General features: G+C 56.9%; 7 protein-coding genes across 7 annotated transcripts; 3 read left to right on the top strand and 4 right to left on the bottom strand.

Moving 5' to 3' along the window:
• Positions 1-695: 695 nt before the first annotated feature.
• BJ171DRAFT_454610 (Homogentisate 1,2-dioxygenase) lies at positions 696-2,563 on the bottom strand. Its single transcript, XM_053108257.1, has 2 exons — positions 2,120-2,563; positions 696-1,966 (listed from the first exon to the last, which is right to left on the bottom strand). The coding sequence occupies exons 1-2, from the start codon at positions 2,478-2,480 to the stop codon at positions 984-986; spliced, it is 1,344 nt and encodes a 447-aa protein (XP_052970986.1). The 5' UTR covers positions 2,481-2,563; the 3' UTR covers positions 696-983.
• A 513-nt stretch (positions 2,564-3,076) lies between these two features.
• On the top strand, positions 3,077-4,701 carry BJ171DRAFT_487637 (uncharacterized protein). The gene is made up of 4 exons (XM_053109317.1): positions 3,077-3,363; positions 3,514-3,557; positions 3,796-3,976; positions 4,186-4,701. The coding sequence occupies exons 1-4, from the start codon at positions 3,219-3,221 to the stop codon at positions 4,305-4,307; spliced, it is 492 nt and encodes a 163-aa protein (XP_052970985.1). The 5' UTR covers positions 3,077-3,218; the 3' UTR covers positions 4,308-4,701.
• A 333-nt stretch (positions 4,702-5,034) lies between these two features.
• On the bottom strand, positions 5,035-6,842 carry BJ171DRAFT_487636 (gamma-secretase subunit Aph-1). The gene is made up of 6 exons (XM_053109316.1): positions 6,606-6,842; positions 6,222-6,362; positions 6,031-6,104; positions 5,823-5,948; positions 5,530-5,657; positions 5,035-5,376 (listed from the first exon to the last, which is right to left on the bottom strand). Exons 1-6 carry the CDS (start codon positions 6,716-6,718, stop codon positions 5,254-5,256), a joined length of 705 nt encoding a protein of 234 aa, XP_052970984.1. The 5' UTR covers positions 6,719-6,842; the 3' UTR covers positions 5,035-5,253.
• Positions 6,843-6,938: 96 nt separating this feature from the next.
• Positions 6,939-9,111, bottom strand: BJ171DRAFT_487629 (mitochondrial transcription factor B-like protein). The gene is made up of 8 exons (XM_053109315.1): positions 8,854-9,111; positions 8,692-8,754; positions 8,457-8,548; positions 8,304-8,354; positions 7,950-8,004; positions 7,682-7,839; positions 7,332-7,582; positions 6,939-7,160 (listed from the first exon to the last, which is right to left on the bottom strand). The coding sequence occupies exons 1-8, from the start codon at positions 8,957-8,959 to the stop codon at positions 7,001-7,003; spliced, it is 936 nt and encodes a 311-aa protein (XP_052970983.1). The 5' UTR covers positions 8,960-9,111; the 3' UTR covers positions 6,939-7,000.
• Positions 9,112-10,801: 1,690 nt separating this feature from the next.
• BJ171DRAFT_557634 (translation protein SH3-like domain-containing protein) lies at positions 10,802-11,800 on the top strand (the record flags this gene model as incomplete). Its single annotated transcript, XM_053113103.1, has 4 exons — positions 10,802-10,873; positions 11,088-11,210; positions 11,371-11,636; positions 11,782-11,800. The coding sequence occupies 4 exons, from the start codon at positions 10,802-10,804 to the stop codon at positions 11,798-11,800; spliced, it is 480 nt and encodes a 159-aa protein (XP_052970982.1).
• Positions 11,801-12,305: 505 nt separating this feature from the next.
• On the top strand, positions 12,306-13,971 carry BJ171DRAFT_487622 (armadillo-type protein). The gene is made up of 6 exons (XM_053109314.1): positions 12,306-12,537; positions 12,639-12,732; positions 12,868-12,966; positions 13,087-13,158; positions 13,286-13,423; positions 13,598-13,971. Exons 1-6 carry the CDS (start codon positions 12,523-12,525, stop codon positions 13,696-13,698), a joined length of 519 nt encoding a protein of 172 aa, XP_052970981.1. The 5' UTR covers positions 12,306-12,522; the 3' UTR covers positions 13,699-13,971.
• BJ171DRAFT_595344 (uncharacterized protein) lies at positions 13,972-16,164 on the bottom strand. Its single transcript, XM_053114594.1, has 5 exons — positions 16,063-16,164; positions 15,628-15,786; positions 14,932-15,460; positions 14,606-14,749; positions 13,972-14,415 (listed from the first exon to the last, which is right to left on the bottom strand). The coding sequence occupies exons 1-5, from the start codon at positions 16,126-16,128 to the stop codon at positions 14,399-14,401; spliced, it is 915 nt and encodes a 304-aa protein (XP_052970980.1). The 5' UTR covers positions 16,129-16,164; the 3' UTR covers positions 13,972-14,398.
• Between the last annotated feature and the right edge of the window lie 198 nt (positions 16,165-16,362).

Genomic DNA, 16,362 nt, shown 5'->3' with positions numbered 1-16,362 from the left:
TCCGTTGCTGCTCCGGTTCTGATCGAGACAATTGTGACCAGCCAGCTGCTGCGGCCACGGAAGAAGACTGCAATTGTGTCGTTTCCGAACCCGACAACGCATTGCGAATCGACCAGAGCAACGCGACATAAAGGATGATTGGCCGTGATCCAGAGAGGAAAGGCCAGGCTTGGAAAGAGGACGAGGAGGGGAGCAGGGCAGCGTCGAGCCCGAGGATTCCATGGCGGACATGACAGCATCAGCCACGGATCTGAGGTCTGCCTATGTATGGCGATGTGGGCGCTGCGGGCGCTGCGGTCATGCTGAAGACGACCTCGGCCCAAGATCGCCGCCGAAACAAAGCACCTCGACGCTCGGCTGCTGGTTCGCCGGAGGTCGCAACGGCGGAAATACAGCATCATATTCAGAAAGAAACAGGCCGGTCGGAGCCAAGGTTACTGCTTCTATCTGGGTTCCGAATACACCCATCCACACCCATCCACACCCATCCACACCCATCCACACCCATCCACACCCATTCACACCCATTCACACCCATTCACCATCCACCATGACCAGGCGTGACCCACTGTGCCTGGGAACCAAGCGACTCGCTCAGCCCGATTGCTTCGATGTGGAGAAACTATGAAATTGTCCAAAAGGTCGAATGCATGCACCACACCAGCATCGAGGCATCAACGCAGCCAGGAACATAATCACACTATGCCAGTCGATCGTCGCCACTGGTGATCGACCGAGTGTATTCAAGACTGTGCTTCCAAAACCAACCAAAACTACTGGATTGTTGACGAAGAATGGGCAGAACCGCACGACTTGCCCACCGGGACCGACAGATCGCTGCGCTGAAGGTGGTGGCTGATGTGGAGGATGCAAGCGGGGCACTATTCCGTTTCGTTCTGAACATGCTGTGACAAACAGAAGTGGCGAGCGATTGCTTTGAGGCTCATACGCAGGCATATATGGCACAAGAGACCAGTGGATATTTAGTGCTTGGTAAGGTCCAGACCGTTGAACTTCTTGACCAGGGGCTGCCAGCACTGGTAGTAGTTGGGCTGCAGGGCACGGCCACCGGCAGTGTCCTTGTCCAGGGCCCACTTGGATAGCGACAGAGTCAGATACGACTCGAACATAAAGGCCAGGCCATCTTCGCGGAGCTTCTCGGGGCCGAGCTGCTTGGTGCTCTCGCGCTCAAAGGTGACGGCGTCGGGGCCATGAGCAGACATCATGCTGTGGAGCGAGGCGCCACCGGGAACGAAGCCCTCGGCCTTGGCATCGTAGGCGCCCGAGATCAGGCCCATGAACTCGCTCATACAGTTGCGGTGGTACCACGGAGGGCGGAAGGTGTTCTCGGCGACCATCCAGCGGGGAGGGAAAATGACAAAGTCGGCGAGAGCCGTGCCGGGGTTGCCGGACTTGACAGTGAGGACGGTATAGATGGAGGGGTCGGGGTGGTCAAAGGAGACGGTGTTGATACAGTTGAAGTTGCGAAGGTCGTACTTGAAAGGAGAGTAGTTGCCGTGCCAGGCGACAACGTCGAAGGGTGAGTGGTTCTGGGTGACGGCAAAGAAGCGGCTCTGGTACTTTGTAATGATCTTGTACTCGGCGCCGTCCTTGTCCTCGAAGGCAGCGGTGGGGTACAGGAAATCGCGGGGGTTGGCCAGGCCGTTGGCACCAATGGGTCCGAGATCGGGAAGCTCCCAGTGTCGGTCAAAGGTCTCGAGGATGTAGCCGCGTGCCTTTCCGTCGACGAGCTTGACAGAGTACTTGATCCCGCGAGGGATGACGACGATCTCCTTGGGCTCAGCCGAGATGACGCCGAGCTCAGTCTGGATCTCGAGGCGGCCCTCCTGAGGAACGATCAAGAAGTCACCGTCCGAGTTGTAGAAGGCCGTGTTCTCCATATCGGCGTTGGCGGTGTAGATCATGACAGCCAGACCAGAGTGAGAAGAGACATCACCAGCGCCACCTGACAGAGGAGACAGGAGTGTGAGTACACGCGCCGCAACAGCATGACAAAATGACATGCCGGACGATCATGATGTCGGCTTTCGCTATGACAGAGTGAGCAATCGATGGCGAGGCGGAGGAGGAGCAGACATGCAGTACGGGCTGTACTCACAAACAGTGTTGAGACCCTCAATGAAGTTGACCTTGCCATTCGTGGGGATCTCAAAGGGAGACCAACGAAGCTGGTTGGGGGTGGAGATGCATTCCCCGTCGTCGGTGGCGACCGAGAAGGAACGAACGACATTGGGAGCAGGGATGGGAACGAAGGGGGTGTGGACGACGGAGGGGCGAATCCGGTAGAGCCAGGTGCGGAGGTTGTGGGTGCGAGGGGCAGTGAAGGCCGAGCCGGAGAGCTGTTCAGCGTAGAGGTCGTACGGGCAGCGTTGAGGCGAGTTGCGGCCCTTGGGCAAGGCATCGGGGAGGGCCTCGGACTGGAACTCGTTGCCAAAGCCGGCGTTGTAGCTGGGAGACATGGTTGGAAGCGCGGTGGTAGTCAAGGACGTGGGAAGGCGATCTGGAGTGATCAGGGCAGTGGAGACCAAGAGCAGATGGCGATGGAGGCGAAGACAGAGGGCGACCAGGGTGGCTTTTATAGGCCATGAACGGGAGGGGGCGCAGGCCGATTTGGAGTCGTCCAAGGCCGATCGCGGCGCGCCGCCGGGACGCTGACGCGACCATCGCATAAGCATCCCGGCGGCGCGCGATTGGCGGGTGCCGCGGCTGGCTGGAGCCGGAGTCTTGCCTTGTTGGGGAGGATCGAGCCGGCGGGGCGGGCAGAGGAGTCAGGCTGGAGCCGGGTCGAGCCGGATGCAGCCGAGCAACCACTCGGAACAGGACCCACACAGCGTGAGTCACACCGATGCCGAGTGGCGTCAAGCCACAGCGAGTCACAGCGGGTCACGGCGAGTCAGGGAGCAATTTCGCACTGGTTCTGGAAGCACCGCCGAACAGGTGGCTCGCTCGCAGCCGCCAGCCGGGGTCATGCCACTGCTGGTCTGGCCCGCCTTCGGATATAAAAGCGCTCTGCGGTCGAGGGCCTGGCCTGCCACCCAGATCCTCAGATCTTCAGATCACAGCATCACAGCATCGCAGCATCACAGCATCACCTTCCAGCGACAACACCATCGCAACTGCAATCGCAATCGCAACCACAACTGCACCCACAATCGCAAGCGCACTCGCAAACCGCCAACAGCCCCCCGCCATACACAATGCTCGCCGAAACAAAGAACGTCGTCCTGATCCCCGTCGACTCGGTCTCGGACCAGACCAGATCGATCCTCAACTATGCCTTTGAGAAGCTCATTACCCCCGCCGACGAGGTGGTGGTGTTGAACGTCCTCCAGCACAACCTTGGTGAGCGACAGAGCAATCACAGTGGTAGTGGTAGTAGTGGTAGTGGTAGTGGTAGTGGCGAGTCTTGCAATCACACCGAGTGCGGGATGGCCATCGCGGTCGACATCCATCTGACCGACTGCCTCCGCTCCCTCATGTCTGTGACTCCAGAGGCCACTCTTGACGAACAATACGAGCGTCTCCAGCTTGAAGAGGCAAGTGTCCCTGAGCAAGCGTCTCTGTGCAAGCGTCCTGTCGATGGCACGGGCTTTGAATCCATCATTCGCCATGTCGCAGTGCTGTGCTTGTCGAAAGCATCGCTCACCCCACACTCTCCGCACTTGCTCATGCTCTGCCTGCTCATGCTCTGCCTGCTCATGCTCTGCCTGCTCATGCTCTGCCTGCTCATGCTCTGCCTGCTCATGCTCTGCCCTTGCCTCTGATCCACTCCAGACCGCCCGCACCTTCGAGGCTCTCGTCAGAGAGATCGTCAAGGCTCACGGCGCCAGCAACAAGGTCGGTGTCTCGGTTGTCTATGGCGAAGCCAGAGGCATCATCACCATGGAGATGCAAGAACGCCGTCCCCGTCTGATCCTGATGGGAAGCCACAAGAAGGGAATCCGCCCGTCTCTTGGTGAGTGTCGGCGAAAGCGCAGACCACAATCGGCACGGACTGTCATCGACATCGGGCCATCCACTGCATCCACTGCGTCCACTGCATCCACTGCATCCACTGCATCCACTGCATCCACTGCGTCCACTGCATCCACTGCATCCACTGCGTCCACTGCATCCACTGCATCTACTGCATTCGCTTACACTTCCGCCCGTTTGGCCTCACAGGCAGCATCGTCAGCCATGTCGTCCACCGGGCCGAGTGCCCTGTCCTGGTTCTTCCCAACACCGTTGTGTCGACCACCCCTGCCACCCAGTCTGGCCCAAAAGTCGAGATCCAAGTGTGCTAGACAATCCAGCCAACTGGCCGATTGCCAACCCACACCCATGGCCCACACCCATGGCCCACACCAATGACCCACCACCATCCCATCACCATCCCATCTCCATTCCAACCACCCGTCCCAATTCCGGCTCCGATGATACCACCCACTCGATGAAGGGTGCCGCCTGGCGTCCGTCGCCCAGGCCGTGTTTCGGTTTTTGATTTTCTCTGACTCGTCCCCACTCCAGTCGCTCTCTGGTCGCTCTCTGGTCGCTCTCTCGAATCGCTCGCCATGGCACCGTCGCCTCATGTGGCGACGGCGACCTTGTCTGTCATGTCCTCCCAGCAGCCGTTCAATATCATTTGCCGTACAATTGATTTCTTGAGCCCATCTCACTGCCTGATCGTGTCCATCGTTCTCTTCGTGCCCCTCCCTGAGAAAGCCTCTTTGGATCCTCCTTCAGAGCGCTGATCGACAAACCCTCAAACAGTCACAACAACAACAACAACAACAACAACAACAACCCGAGTAACTAACGGCTGACCCAGGACTGATAGGACGGCCCATATTCCAGCGACACGACACGAGTATGAGCGAAGTTCGTTTCTTCAGTCATTTCAAAGTCCACATGGATGCTCCGTTTCATTTTGCGAGCACGGTTGTTCCTGCCGCTGTAGCCCCCCATCCGATGATCTGATCGCCCTTGTTTCCCGTGTTGAAGCTATACAGTCAATCCAGAAAACAGGAAAGTGCCCTGTCGTTACTGTGGCGTCTTACGAGCGACAGGGAATATATGTATTCATGATTCGGAACAGTCACCAGAGGATGTCATCCCATTTGGTAAGCGTTGAGTTGAACCTGCCTCACGATTCGATCTTACATCACCCGGCTGTGGCTACCACGATCCCCGTTCAGCGGAGGGTCGCTCGCACGATGGCCAGCGCTACCGCCTCAAGCCCGAGGTTGTCCGTCAGCGCGATTTGAGTTTCAGGATTGGCCGGAAAGCGAAGAATGAGTCCAGTGCCAGGACAGCACCAAGGATCAAGAAGGTATAGAAGCACCCGCCAGAGATCGACGAGGAGACCAGTACGGTCTGGTGAAACACCAGCGAATTATAAAACAGCGGGTGAGAGCCTTCTCCAAGACAAGTCAGTGTGCTACAGACGCTATATCGCTCGTTCCAAATTGCCACTTGGACTTGAGCGAGAGCCCAGATCGAGGAATAGTAGCGGGAAAGAAAACGTACCGAATACGAGGCTCCATAATGAGATACAAAAACGGCTGCAAAGGGCAGCCAGCTGCGCCGGAACCAGCCCTCAAACGCCAGCATACTCCAAACGATGTGCAGGAAGACGAACAGACATGTTGTGATGGCTGCAAATATACTCGCGTCCAATTAGTGATGATCATATTGAAAGCCCCGCCGTCCCTGCCAGGAATGCCTCGTTCATTTCTGCAGTGCCCCCAGTGGCTGGAGTGCCATTAGAAAGGGCAACTACGCTTGCGATAAGCCCACTATAATTGCTACGGGAGACCTACCGGAAACGAAGAACACATCGAGCGACGGACAGGACTTGCATACGAGAATGCCGGGATTGATGGTCAGGCTCAATTGAGAGATGTACGAAACCAAGCCGCTCATCGCTCCGAATCCAAAGCCCGAAACTATAGACACCAGGTTGGAGCGTTATTGTACAAGTCGGCAGAGCATAGCAGCTCCCGCCAGCGTGTGCGATGGGGCAATTACCAACAGCCCAGCTGGGGCGGTTGAGGACGGATTTGGGCTTGTCGGCCATTTGGGTGAGTCCGAGCTCAGCTTTCCTGCATGGGAAGTAGAGTATGAGCTTCCGACACGATCACCTGCACTATCTTGGCTCCTTGGACAGATAGAGCCGTCCCCACCACCGATAATTTCACTCGGGCCGTATGATTGCTCACCTCAGTAGCAAGAAAAAGAGCCATCTGAAAAGTTCCTGAACGATCACGCTAACTCCGATGGTGATGTGGAAGTTGATTGAGGTCCCCACTGCATAGCATATTGATGACGAGACAAGGATGGATAGGAGCCAAAAGAATGCGCTGGGGCGAGGCCGAGGTTGAATGTGAGCCTGCAGTCAGTCTCAAAGGCCGCAGCACTCCTTTGGGCGGGCACTGGCAGCACTACAGAGGCTCTCGCTCTCATCAGCGCGGCGGTGGCTCGAATTTTGCTGTTCCGTCGATATGTCGTGCTTCAGCTGCAATGCCACAATCGAATGAGCCAGACATTGCCCCAGAGCCCACCGTCGGCTCCTGGCTCGAGGGCGAGTCCAAAACGGTAGTCACCTCGAGATGAACAGAATGACCAGCTGTGAAGATCTTGCGACATAGACGAGAAACACAGCCAACGCAGGGCCATATGCGGTAAGCGCGCAGCCAAAGAAGCTGAGGAGAGACATTGTCGCCGTATCGAAAGCCTTGGGCTCCGTTGGGCAAGAGAACAGCAAGAGGGCCAGAGCCCCTCCAGCCCAGCCAAAGGACACGGGCGACGGCGAGGCGAGAGACGCTCGTCCACGTGTTCCATCCGCCACAGGACCCCAGCGCATCGCCACCCGACCAAACCCACCGGATCGCCAACAAACGCTGGGTGCAATCCGTAGCTTGTCCATCGGAGCCTACAGATCACTGCCCCGTTTCGTTCCGATCATGCTGAAATACGATTCTGGAGACGCTTTGTATTTCTAGGGACGGCCGTGCTCTGGGTCTCGCACAGGTATCAAGCCCTCCTGACAGCATATTTGGGCCAGGCGGACAAACTCTTCAGTCGACAGCGTCTCTGCACGTACATCTGGATCGATTCCAGCCAGTCCCAAAATTCTGGTTCCCTCAGGGATGGAGCTCCTGGTTGCCCCGGGGAGAACGAACATATGGGTTAGCGGTGGAATGGTGGGTCAGGGATAGCCTTGTTCTCCCAACGCTTCGAATGCAGAATTCCAAGTGTCGTATGCGGGGCCCCACGCCTTGGTGCACCGACCAAAGCTGATTCTCTCAGCCCATGGCCTGCTCCATTACCTTATGCTATTTTTGATCGTCTTCCTCTTGGATGCAAAGCTCCACCGCAATACTGCTTCGAGCGCCTCGATATCGCACCCTTGAAGCACCGGTGATGATGATGGCCTGAGTCTGACAACTGCCGCATTTACTTTGGGCTTGGGCACAAAGACACCCCTCGGGATATCTTGGGTCAACTTGACATCGCAGACGCTTTGGGATAGGACACTGATCCGGCTCCTTGAACGTGTGCCTGGCCGAGCCGTGATTCTCTGGATACGCATGAACACCCACATGGTCGGTTAAACTTCCGAGTGTTTCCGAGTGCTGTCCAAGCCCAATGAAACCGAACCTAACATCTCGGTACCTACTTCTCCAACTTCTTTCTGAAACATCAACAAGAACTCAACGTTGTTTGGGTTTTGGAACAGTCCGACTCGATGGCTGCATAGGCGGAGCCAGTTAACGAGCATTGGCGTTGCGACTGCAAAAGGCAAGTTGCCAACGATATAGGTCTTGGTCTTGATTGCTGGGCACCGCAACGGCTTCTGGTCAGGCTATCAAACGATGCAAGCAATGCGGAGGGTTGATTCTCCAGCACCCAACCGTTGGACAAATCGCAGTCAAATGCAATCTCACCTTCAGAGAGCGACGTGCCGGCTGCAGCAAGTATTTTGTCGTACTCCACAGTCCTCTGTATCCAATATAAACAGGAGAATGCGGGTTTTGTCTTAGTGAAGATTCGTGTATCGGTCAACGGGCGAGCTTTGGATGATCGCACGCATGTGGCCAAGTCCGGTCCGTGTCGATATGTCCTGGAGCCTCGGCCTGCTTGCATCGCGACTCTGCTTGGACACTATGCCTGTACACTGTTCTCGATTGACTGCCGCTGGCCACATTTGAAATGACCAGCGCGGCGCAAACATACGCTTGTCATCGCTTTCGGAACAATCCGACCCTCAAAGAAATGACTGCGATGCGTTTGTTACGAACCATGTCATCGATAAGGAAGTGAAATCGGTTCTTCGAAGCGTCGGCCAATTGCTATTACGACAATAGGAACAGTGAACCATCAAATCTCGGCAATCATTCGGATGTCGCATCACGAGTTTGCGGCAATAAACCTCGTCCAGTATGGCAGCCTACATTCAGAAGAGGCTGAAACCTGGGATCCTTTTCAACCGAAACCAGGTTTGTTGCACCAGCATTCAAGATCGAGCGGCTAAGCGATCCAGGTCCTATCGGAAGGCAGAGTCATCGGTTTAAGCGAGTCGGCCGGTAACGACACTTCGACAGCGATATCCTTGCCAATTTAGAACGCGAGAGGCGGGTTCGCCACTGGGTCGATGCGCAACCGACACTCGATCGACACTGGTCCTACCTGGTCCGACCTCAATGACCAAAGCCTTATCGAGATCATCACCGAGCTTCTCTACGATCCGGTCTGAGGATGATCGATCGTTGGTAATGTGGCCAAGAAAGCAGCGGAGACGTGCCCTGATCTAGTGAGGGGGGGGGAGCGAGATGGTACAGCGGCGAGTACCTGTGACGGACAGATCGAAAATGAAGTTTTGAGAGAGCTGAGACTTTGCTTGGAGGCCGTAGATGGGGACGATGTGCCGCAAGGGCGGGAGCGGGGGCAGCTTCATGGGGAGGGAGCCTCTGCACCAGGAGGCGAGCCGGAACGGAGTCGAGGGCCACCAGACCAGTGGGTTCTGCCAGGCGGCTGGAGCAAGATTGGCGGGACTCTCGCCCGCCAAGACCTCGACAGCCTTGTAAGCCACACACGTGTCCAGCGATCTGGTTTTCGTCCACAGGGCGCACACGGACACTGTTGGCCATCACCAAGGACGAGACAGCAACCATCTCGCCGTCCAGGGCCACCGCAATACGACGGCAGAATGCACGAAATGATACGCCATGTCTCGATGCTGCCGGACATCCAGCAGTATGAGATTCTATCCGGGTTCTCAAGGACCCTGCAGGACATGCGAGCCCATCGAGAGGCCAGCAAGCAGCGATCTGGCGTCGTCAAAGCCCTGATTGACGTCCACTTTGTAAGGATCACGAACGCAGGCCTCTCTGGATGGCGAGGGCGGGACGAATGACTGCGATGGTGACGAGGCGACAGGAGTGGCCAATGCGTGCGACCAGTCCACGAACTGCGGCAGAGCGACATGGAGTAAATGAACAGCATGAGAGCGACGTGGATTCGTGGGCGGCAGGATGCTGCACAGTCATGTGGGCTATGGCCGATGTCATTTCCGCTCCAGCAGCTTCCACTGACTTGAGGGCATTCTTGTGTCGGGACGCATAGAAATCTCAAAGCAAACATGCGGACCAAATCCTAGCCCTCGATCAAGCCATTCACGGCAATCAAAAGAGCCTCACGACAACACTTGAGCGACTGAGCAGATGCTACGACAAACTCATACAGGGGATCGAAAGCTTGCAAGCGCTTGAGAGCCGGCGAACGGAGCACCAGGATCGCATCATCAACTTGGAAAGGCTCACCGATTCGGCCCAAGACGACCTGGCTCGCCTTCGGGACATCAGGACATTTGATCCCAAGGTACGCGATGCATCAACGCAAGCACCCCGCTGTGGCCATTCAACAGCACCACATGAATATCGGGAGAGGCGACCGCAGCGCGGGGATGATATGCCCTGTGCTGGCGGCGCCTGGGTTGGGTTTCTGTCTGGTGGGGCACGAAGCCCAGGATCCCGAATGCCGACATAGGGACAGGAATCCGCTGTCTCGCCGCCCCGCTCTCGACTTGACTAACACCGGCCGGCCACCGTCGCTGCGTCCCTTGGCCAACGGCGACACCCCGTTCCCTCCTCTGTCCGGCTCTGCTCTGCTTTGCTCTGTTTCGCTCTGCTCTGTTCTGCCTGGCCCTCCTTCGCCCAGCCCCATTTCTGGATCCTCGATGCTCTCGTCGGCCTCGTCCTCGTCTGGATCGTGGCGGCGCTGCTGCGCCCTCTCTGACACCGCCTCTGCTGCGCAGAGCACGTGGCGCATGTGGCGCGTGTCCAGCGGGCCGCTCTGTGCGTGTGTCCGTGCCACAGAGCCGCGGCTGCCACAGAACTCGGCGGGCGACACATTAATTAAATTCATTTCAGCCGGCGTCGCTCCACAGAAAAAAAAACACGCTCCCGTCGCCCCCCAAGCGTATTTATTCAGAGGCCGCGGATCACCGGCCTCTTTCCTCCCCTCTCCCTTCTTGCTCATCCTCTTTTCTCGGGACAAACGAAAGGTACCCGCCGGACTTCCGCATGCCCCTGCCGCTGACCAGCCGTCGCCTCGTCCGGTGCGCAGGCTCTCCCCTGCCGCCCTAATATTCGGGTCCCTTGGCAAATGCGAACTCGGCTTGGCGCCCCTTTGGCTTGGCTTCTCGACTGGACAGGGCGATCGCGTGGCGCTCTGACCATGATGACACGCTAACTGTCCGATGTCGACCCTGTCTGTTTATTTTCCGATCTAGGACATCATGGCTGACGAAGAACATCACGAACAGTTCGAGAGCGCCGGATCCGGAGCCTCGCTCACCTACCCCATGCAGGTGCGACAATGAGGCAGGGTCAATTCCTCCATTGACCTCGGCTGATCGAGGTGTCGCTATCACAGTGTTACACTCGGGCTTGCTCGCGTCGCTCCGATGCTATGGCAATCGGCACATTCGGTGATTCGGGGCTTGATTTGGCTTTTCTCCCTCCCTGCGCGGGCACTTGCATCCTCGACTCACCGACGCTTCTGTGTTTGTGGCGATCATCCAGTGCTCTGCTCTCCGCAAGAACGGCTTCGTCGTCATCAAGGGTCGCCCCTGCAAAATCGTCGACATGTCCACCTCCAAGACCGGCAAGCACGGTCACGCCAAGGTCAACCTGACCGCCATTGATGTATGTATCCTGATTGGATCCGATCGGGCCGCAGCAACGCCGTTCCACCTTGTGGCAACCCAGATTGAATTCAAGAGATCCGACGGCATCAACTGGTCTCTTGGCTGCTCTGTTGGCGTGGGACACGACCGCGATGCTCACTATGGATTCTCTGCATCAGATCTTCACTGGCAAGAAGCTCGAAGATGTCTCTCCCTCCACCCACAACATGGATGTCCCCAACGTCAGCCGTATCGAGTACACCCTCATCGACATCACCGATGACGGCTTCCTCTCTCTTATGACCTCTGATGGTTCCATGAAGGAGGATGTCAAGGTTCCCGAAGGCGACGTCGGCTCCGACCTTAGCAGAGACTTTGCCGATGGCAAGGAGCTCATTGTCTGCGTCATTTCTGCCATGGGCGAAGAAATGTGTGTCTCTTTCAAGTGAGTATCCTTGTCCACGGCTGTTTGAGCCAATGCAACAGCATCTGTCATGGCGGGGAGGGGGGAGAGCTCGGCCAAATCGACTCCAGCGATGAAAGGGTGTTGAACGCTCAGTGCTGATGCCATCGTGTCTTTGCATTTACAGGGAAGCCCCCAAGTCCTAAATGTACAGTTGCCGCTTGTAAACGTGCTTGTGATTTTTGTATCAGTTTGAACCCAACATGGATGTCCTTTTGATCCTAGACATATTTGCTGTGGCTGATGCTCTGGATTGAAAACTGATGTCACTCGCTCATGGCTGCCTTGCTCCAAAGCCCAAAGCCTCCATCGCTCCCACACGCACTGGCTGTGTGTGGTTACTGGAAGCGGTCGGGGAATATCGTGTGGAATCATCCGGTCTTGGGCGCCTGTGTGTATCGGGTTCGCACGAATGGGGGATTGCTTGTGGCAAGGCAAGGCAAGGCAAGGCAGTTGTCAGATGCGTTGGGTCGAGTATGGATCGGGCGCTGCAGCAATCCCGACCGCAATCCCGACCGCCCGCCGAAATACGAACGGGGATGGGGAGAAATATGGATCCATCTGCTGGGTGAATGATGTTGATCGGAGCCGGCGCAGTCGCGATAAGTCTGACCGATGAGATGTCGTTCACAGGGATGGTGAGATCTTGAGCATCAATTGATCGGGCACATCGTCTCTGTTCTTCGGCGCCGTCCCGTGGAGTCTGTCCCAGCCCGACTGCCCCGGATTCTGAAATCGCACTGCTTTCTGACCCGCCTGACGCAACGCACGCACATCAACGCAACGGCATCCACTTCCGGAGCCCCATCATCGCTCCTTGGCCGTGCCTTGCTGGCGCTCGCCGCCACTGGCCGAATAACGCATCACCATGTTCCAAAGCAAGGTGGGCAAAGGCCAAAGACGAGCATCGCTGGACAATTGCCATATGCCCATGGCCAACTCGCGGCGCCGCTGACGACACTCTTGACCACGTCCTCTCGCCAGCGCTTCATTGAAAAAAACACTCCGGCTTATGCCAAGAGTCGCTTCCAGTTCCTGCAGCAGCTGGTGACGGAATACCAAGAAAGCAGCGATACGGGTGCGACCTTTGGCTGCCGTCCTGCACTCGCTGGCTCTTGGAGATGCCCAGCACCACAAGCAGCCTTGCGTGGGCTCATCCTGTTTCCGCAACCTGCCATTGCATTCGCCTAATCGGAGATACCTTCTGCCCCAGAGGTTCGAAAAACAGCAGTTGCGCACCTGGCCAACTTTGCCTATGATCCCATCAACCACCGATGGCTTGTGCAGCTGAATGCCACCGACTTGTTTTTAGGTGAGCGAGGCACTTGCGACTCTTGGGCGGATGGGCAACTTTCTTGATCGGGGAGCTAGGGAGGGGGGCCTACCATTCGTCATTTGGTATCCATGACATATGCTATAACTCCACCTTCAGATATCGTTGCTGAAACTGAGGACAATGAGCTTCGACAGTTTGCTCTGGGCGGTCTCTGCAACATTGCCATCGGTGAGCGTCCTGTCCAGGTTTGAGAATTCCATCACGCAGCCACCCTGTCGAAACTCTCGGGTCCCTCGTCATGCAGTGGGGCATCGTCGACTCCAGACGCTGATCTGATGTTATCCTCGTTGGCCAGATCCCGAAGCACAGCATTTGATCGCCACCGGCGACGGAATCCCTTTGATCGCTTCAACGTTGTCCTCGGGTTCCCCAGATATTGTCCTTACTGCAATGACGACCCTCTATCTTCTCATCAACCCATCAACCAAACCATGTAAGCGCCCGCTCGCTCCCCGCGCTGATCGCAGGCCGGGTGCAGCGATGTTTTCCTCTGGTCCCAGGGATTTTGCAAACTAAGCCAAACGACTGACTTGAATGGCCGATGGGTGCCTATGCAACCCATATGGCGTCTAACGATACACCGCACTCTATCCAAATGCAAACCCAGATATACTGACAAGCGGAATCAAGGCATACCTGACCTCCGCAGTTCAGTCGGCCAACCCTCGAATATCGAATCTAGCTGGGGCCATTCTCGAGTTGGTGTGATGCCTCTGCCACCAGCCGCTCTTGGACTGCCCTTGGACTGCCCTTGGAGCATTCGCCGGAAAATACTGCCTTGCCGGTGAGCGGCGCTGGAACGGCTCATCAGCGAATATGAATCCGTTTTTATGTGGAATGAAATGAAGCCTCGCTGCGAGAGCCATCAGCGCTGTGTCTGCATCATGAATGCACAACACAATCGGCCATCACCGGAATCCGAGGGCCGTCGCATGGGATTTCTGCGGTGTGTTGGGCCGATCCATCGTACCAATATGTGCAATCGCTGTTGTGACGCATTTGTGTATTCAAAGACCAGAGTAACAAAATGAGAAGAAAAAAGAAACACCGCCAGCGTCAATATCCAGGGCGTCTTGTTGAAAGTTAGACAGGCCATAAAGGCAAAGATCTTGATCTAGCGGGGTGGGGGGAGGATTTTTTTCAGCGATGGGGTTCACAGCGGCCATGGCTCGGCACCTACCGCCCAAAGAACACCAGACTCGCAGAGCCGGGCCGTAGGTTCAAAGTAGGGAGAGCGCGAGTGCGAAAACGACAGAAAGACAAAGGAGAGCCACGAGTGGAATTGACAGAAAGGCAAGGACAGCAAGTGGGAATTAATGGAAACGCCCTCAATGGACCTTCGCATAGAAACAAAGAAAAAAAAAAAGTAACCTCCAGCTTTGCGTGAGGCACCGAGGGTGGGTGGGACTTAGAGAAGGCGGACGTCTGGAAATCCGATGAATACGGCAGAAAGAAGGGGTATGCGTTAGTGTCCGTGTATCGGGCCCCTCCAAACCAGCCAGCCGGGGGTCTTGACATGGATCTGCAGGGTCGTGTCGAGTCGAGCTGAACCTGGACAATTGCTCGAACCGATGGCAGCAGAATCGGACAAAAGAATCGGACAGCAGATACTCACAGTTGGACGGAATGATGCCCTCAATGACCTTGCCAACAGCATCGACTCGGCGGGCCCTCCACCACTTGCCGTTAGTGTTGATGATCTCGAGAATCTCGTTCTTCTCGAACGAAAGCTCGGTGGGATCGCTGGCGTTGGCGGTATCTGGGTACAGCATCGAGATAGGGAGGGGGGCGACGACGCGATGGATACATCAGAGAGTAGAACAACCAGTCAGTATTACGGATATCAACAACGCGAAGCGCAGCCAACGACCCGCAAGTAGCCTCGATCCACGCAGCGCACAAAAGCACGGCCAATTCACATATGTGAAGCGTAGCACTTACAAGGGTACATGGCAACGGCCTTCTGAGCAGGCTCGGCGGCACCAGGGACGGGTGCCGAGGTTTGGGCAGCGGAAGGAGCATGAGGCTCGCTGGTGGTCACAACCTGAATGGGCTGGGCAGCCTGGTACGGCTGGGGCTGCTGAGGCTGCTGAGCGGGGACATGGGGCTGAGGAGCGTAGCCCTGAGGCTGGATATCGCGAGTGGTTTGCTCGGCCTGGGCGTTGCCCTTCTTGCCAAAGACAGGGAGGCTGAACTTGGGAATTTGAATCTGGGGCTTGAAGCCAGTACGGGCAGCGTTGGCGGGGGCCTGGGGAGCCTCGGCGGTGAGGTTGTTGCCGCGAGCGGGGATCGGCAGCTCAATCTTGTTGACGGGAGAATCTTCTTCGGAACCGAAACGGATGATCCAGAAAAAGTACACAAACGACATGAAGAACGAGCCAGCCGCAGCGGTGGCTCCCCGTTCCACGTAGAGCAGCACCGTCAGGCTGTTGATGATCAGGACGGTTCCGATGGTGAGCAGAGCCATGAGCTGATGCAGCCAAAGGCGATAGCAGGTTGGCAAGACGAATGGAGCGATGAATTAGGAGGCGAGCAGCGGCTTTTCGAGAGGTGTGTGTGCCTGTGGAGTGTTTGCCACAGAACATATCGAGGACGACCGGACTGGGAATTTGGCTGCAGAAGCATAAGCCAACTTACAGCGAGACGATGGGACTTGATGCCATCAGTGATGTTGAGGAAGGTGAGACCCAGGGCAAGTCCGAGATGGTAGAGAACCTGGAACCAGAAGATACCGTTGCCGGGACCGAGGACAATCTGCTGGACGCAGGTGCCGATGAAGAACAGCAGCCATCCGAGCTGCGGGATTGCCGGCCGACGAGTGCGCAATCAGAGGAGTCAGCAGACGGAGACGGAGACGGAGACGGAGACTGGGCCACCCAACAGGACCACCCAACAGGACCACCCAGCTGGGCCGAGCAAAGGTAGTAGCTATGGTGACCGTGGTGCAGGCAGGGACTGGGAGAGACGCCGGGTGGTAGAGACGAAGGGCCTGACGACGAGGCGAGAATGCCTTTGGGAAGTGGCAGCAGAGCAACGGCGCCGGGAGACACTTGGGAGACACAGCGGGCTTACCAGGAAGAGGCCCAGGACGGCGAGGCCGAGGATGTCCTGGGTCAGCTTGGAGATGTTGAGGGGCATTGGGGAGCCGGAGGTCGGGAGGAGAGACGAAGGACGAAGGAGGGCCAGGCGCTGGGGGGGGGAAAGAAAAGGACGGCTCTGAAGGCGACAAGAAGCAAGAGACGGCCGATGGTTGCATCCAGGGCATGGTGCGCGCCGCGGAACAGACAAGGAGGGCTGTACAGCCGCGCAGTCTCTGTCAACAGCAACTGCGCGGCGTTGTGCTTGCTGCCAGCACCCCAGTGTTCCGCCCTT

The sequence above is a fragment of the Polychytrium aggregatum genome (genome assembly GCF_025602895.1).
Source record: "Polychytrium aggregatum strain JEL109 chromosome Unknown BJ171scaffold_3, whole genome shotgun sequence".
Classification (NCBI taxonomy): Eukaryota; Fungi; Chytridiomycota; class Chytridiomycetes; order Polychytriales; genus Polychytrium; species Polychytrium aggregatum.
The sequence above is the reverse complement of the archived record's forward strand: the minus strand, read 5'-3'. Positions and strand labels throughout refer to the sequence as shown.

What these genes read in the sequence shown, in the direction of transcription:
- BJ171DRAFT_454610 (XM_053108257.1), bottom strand. Translation starts at nt 2,480, where the DNA reads ATGTCTCCCAGCTACAACGCCGGCTTTGGCAACGAGTTCCAGTCCGAG. An exon ending in TGAGGGTCTCAACACTGTTT is followed by an intron (nt 1,967 to 2,119) that starts GTGAGTACAGCC and finishes CTCCTCTGTCAG; the next exon opens with GTGGCGCTGGTGATGTCTCT.
- BJ171DRAFT_487636 (XM_053109316.1), bottom strand. Translation starts at nt 6,718, where the DNA reads ATGTCTCTCCTCAGCTTCTTTGGCTGCGCGCTTACCGCATATGGCCCT. An exon ending in CTCTTTTTCTTGCTACTGAG is followed by an intron (nt 6,105 to 6,221) that starts GTGAGCAATCAT and finishes CTTCCCATGCAG; the next exon opens with GAAAGCTGAGCTCGGACTCA. An exon ending in CCGCCCCAGCTGGGCTGTTG is followed by an intron (nt 5,949 to 6,030) that starts GTAATTGCCCCA and finishes TGGTGTCTATAG; the next exon opens with TTTCGGGCTTTGGATTCGGA.
- BJ171DRAFT_595344 (XM_053114594.1), bottom strand. Translation starts at nt 16,128, where the DNA reads ATGCCCCTCAACATCTCCAAGCTGACCCAGGACATCCTCGGCCTCGCC. An exon ending in CCGTCCTGGGCCTCTTCCTG is followed by an intron (nt 15,787 to 16,062) that starts GTAAGCCCGCTG and finishes GCAATCCCGCAG; the next exon opens with CTCGGATGGCTGCTGTTCTT. An exon ending in GGCCGTTGCCATGTACCCTT is followed by an intron (nt 14,750 to 14,931) that starts GTAAGTGCTACG and finishes TGCTGTACCCAG; the next exon opens with ATACCGCCAACGCCAGCGAT.
- BJ171DRAFT_487629 (XM_053109315.1), bottom strand. Translation starts at nt 8,959, where the DNA reads ATGAAGCTGCCCCCGCTCCCGCCCTTGCGGCACATCGTCCCCATCTAC. An exon ending in GGTCATTGAGGTCGGACCAG is followed by an intron (nt 8,549 to 8,691) that starts GTAGGACCAGTG and finishes GCCTTCCGATAG; the next exon opens with GACCTGGATCGCTTAGCCGC. An exon ending in ACTTCCTTATCGATGACATG is followed by an intron (nt 8,005 to 8,303) that starts GTTCGTAACAAA and finishes TATTGGATACAG; the next exon opens with AGGACTGTGGAGTACGACAA.
- BJ171DRAFT_487637 (XM_053109317.1), top strand. Translation starts at nt 3,219, where the DNA reads ATGCTCGCCGAAACAAAGAACGTCGTCCTGATCCCCGTCGACTCGGTC. An exon ending in CGTCCTCCAGCACAACCTTG is followed by an intron (nt 3,364 to 3,513) that starts GTGAGCGACAGA and finishes CTGTGACTCCAG; the next exon opens with AGGCCACTCTTGACGAACAA. An exon ending in GGGAATCCGCCCGTCTCTTG is followed by an intron (nt 3,977 to 4,185) that starts GTGAGTGTCGGC and finishes TTGGCCTCACAG; the next exon opens with GCAGCATCGTCAGCCATGTC.
- BJ171DRAFT_487622 (XM_053109314.1), top strand. An exon ending in TGCCACCGACTTGTTTTTAG is followed by an intron (nt 12,967 to 13,086) that starts GTGAGCGAGGCA and finishes CTCCACCTTCAG; the next exon opens with ATATCGTTGCTGAAACTGAG. An exon ending in CAACCCATCAACCAAACCAT is followed by an intron (nt 13,424 to 13,597) that starts GTAAGCGCCCGC and finishes ATGCAAACCCAG; the next exon opens with ATATACTGACAAGCGGAATC.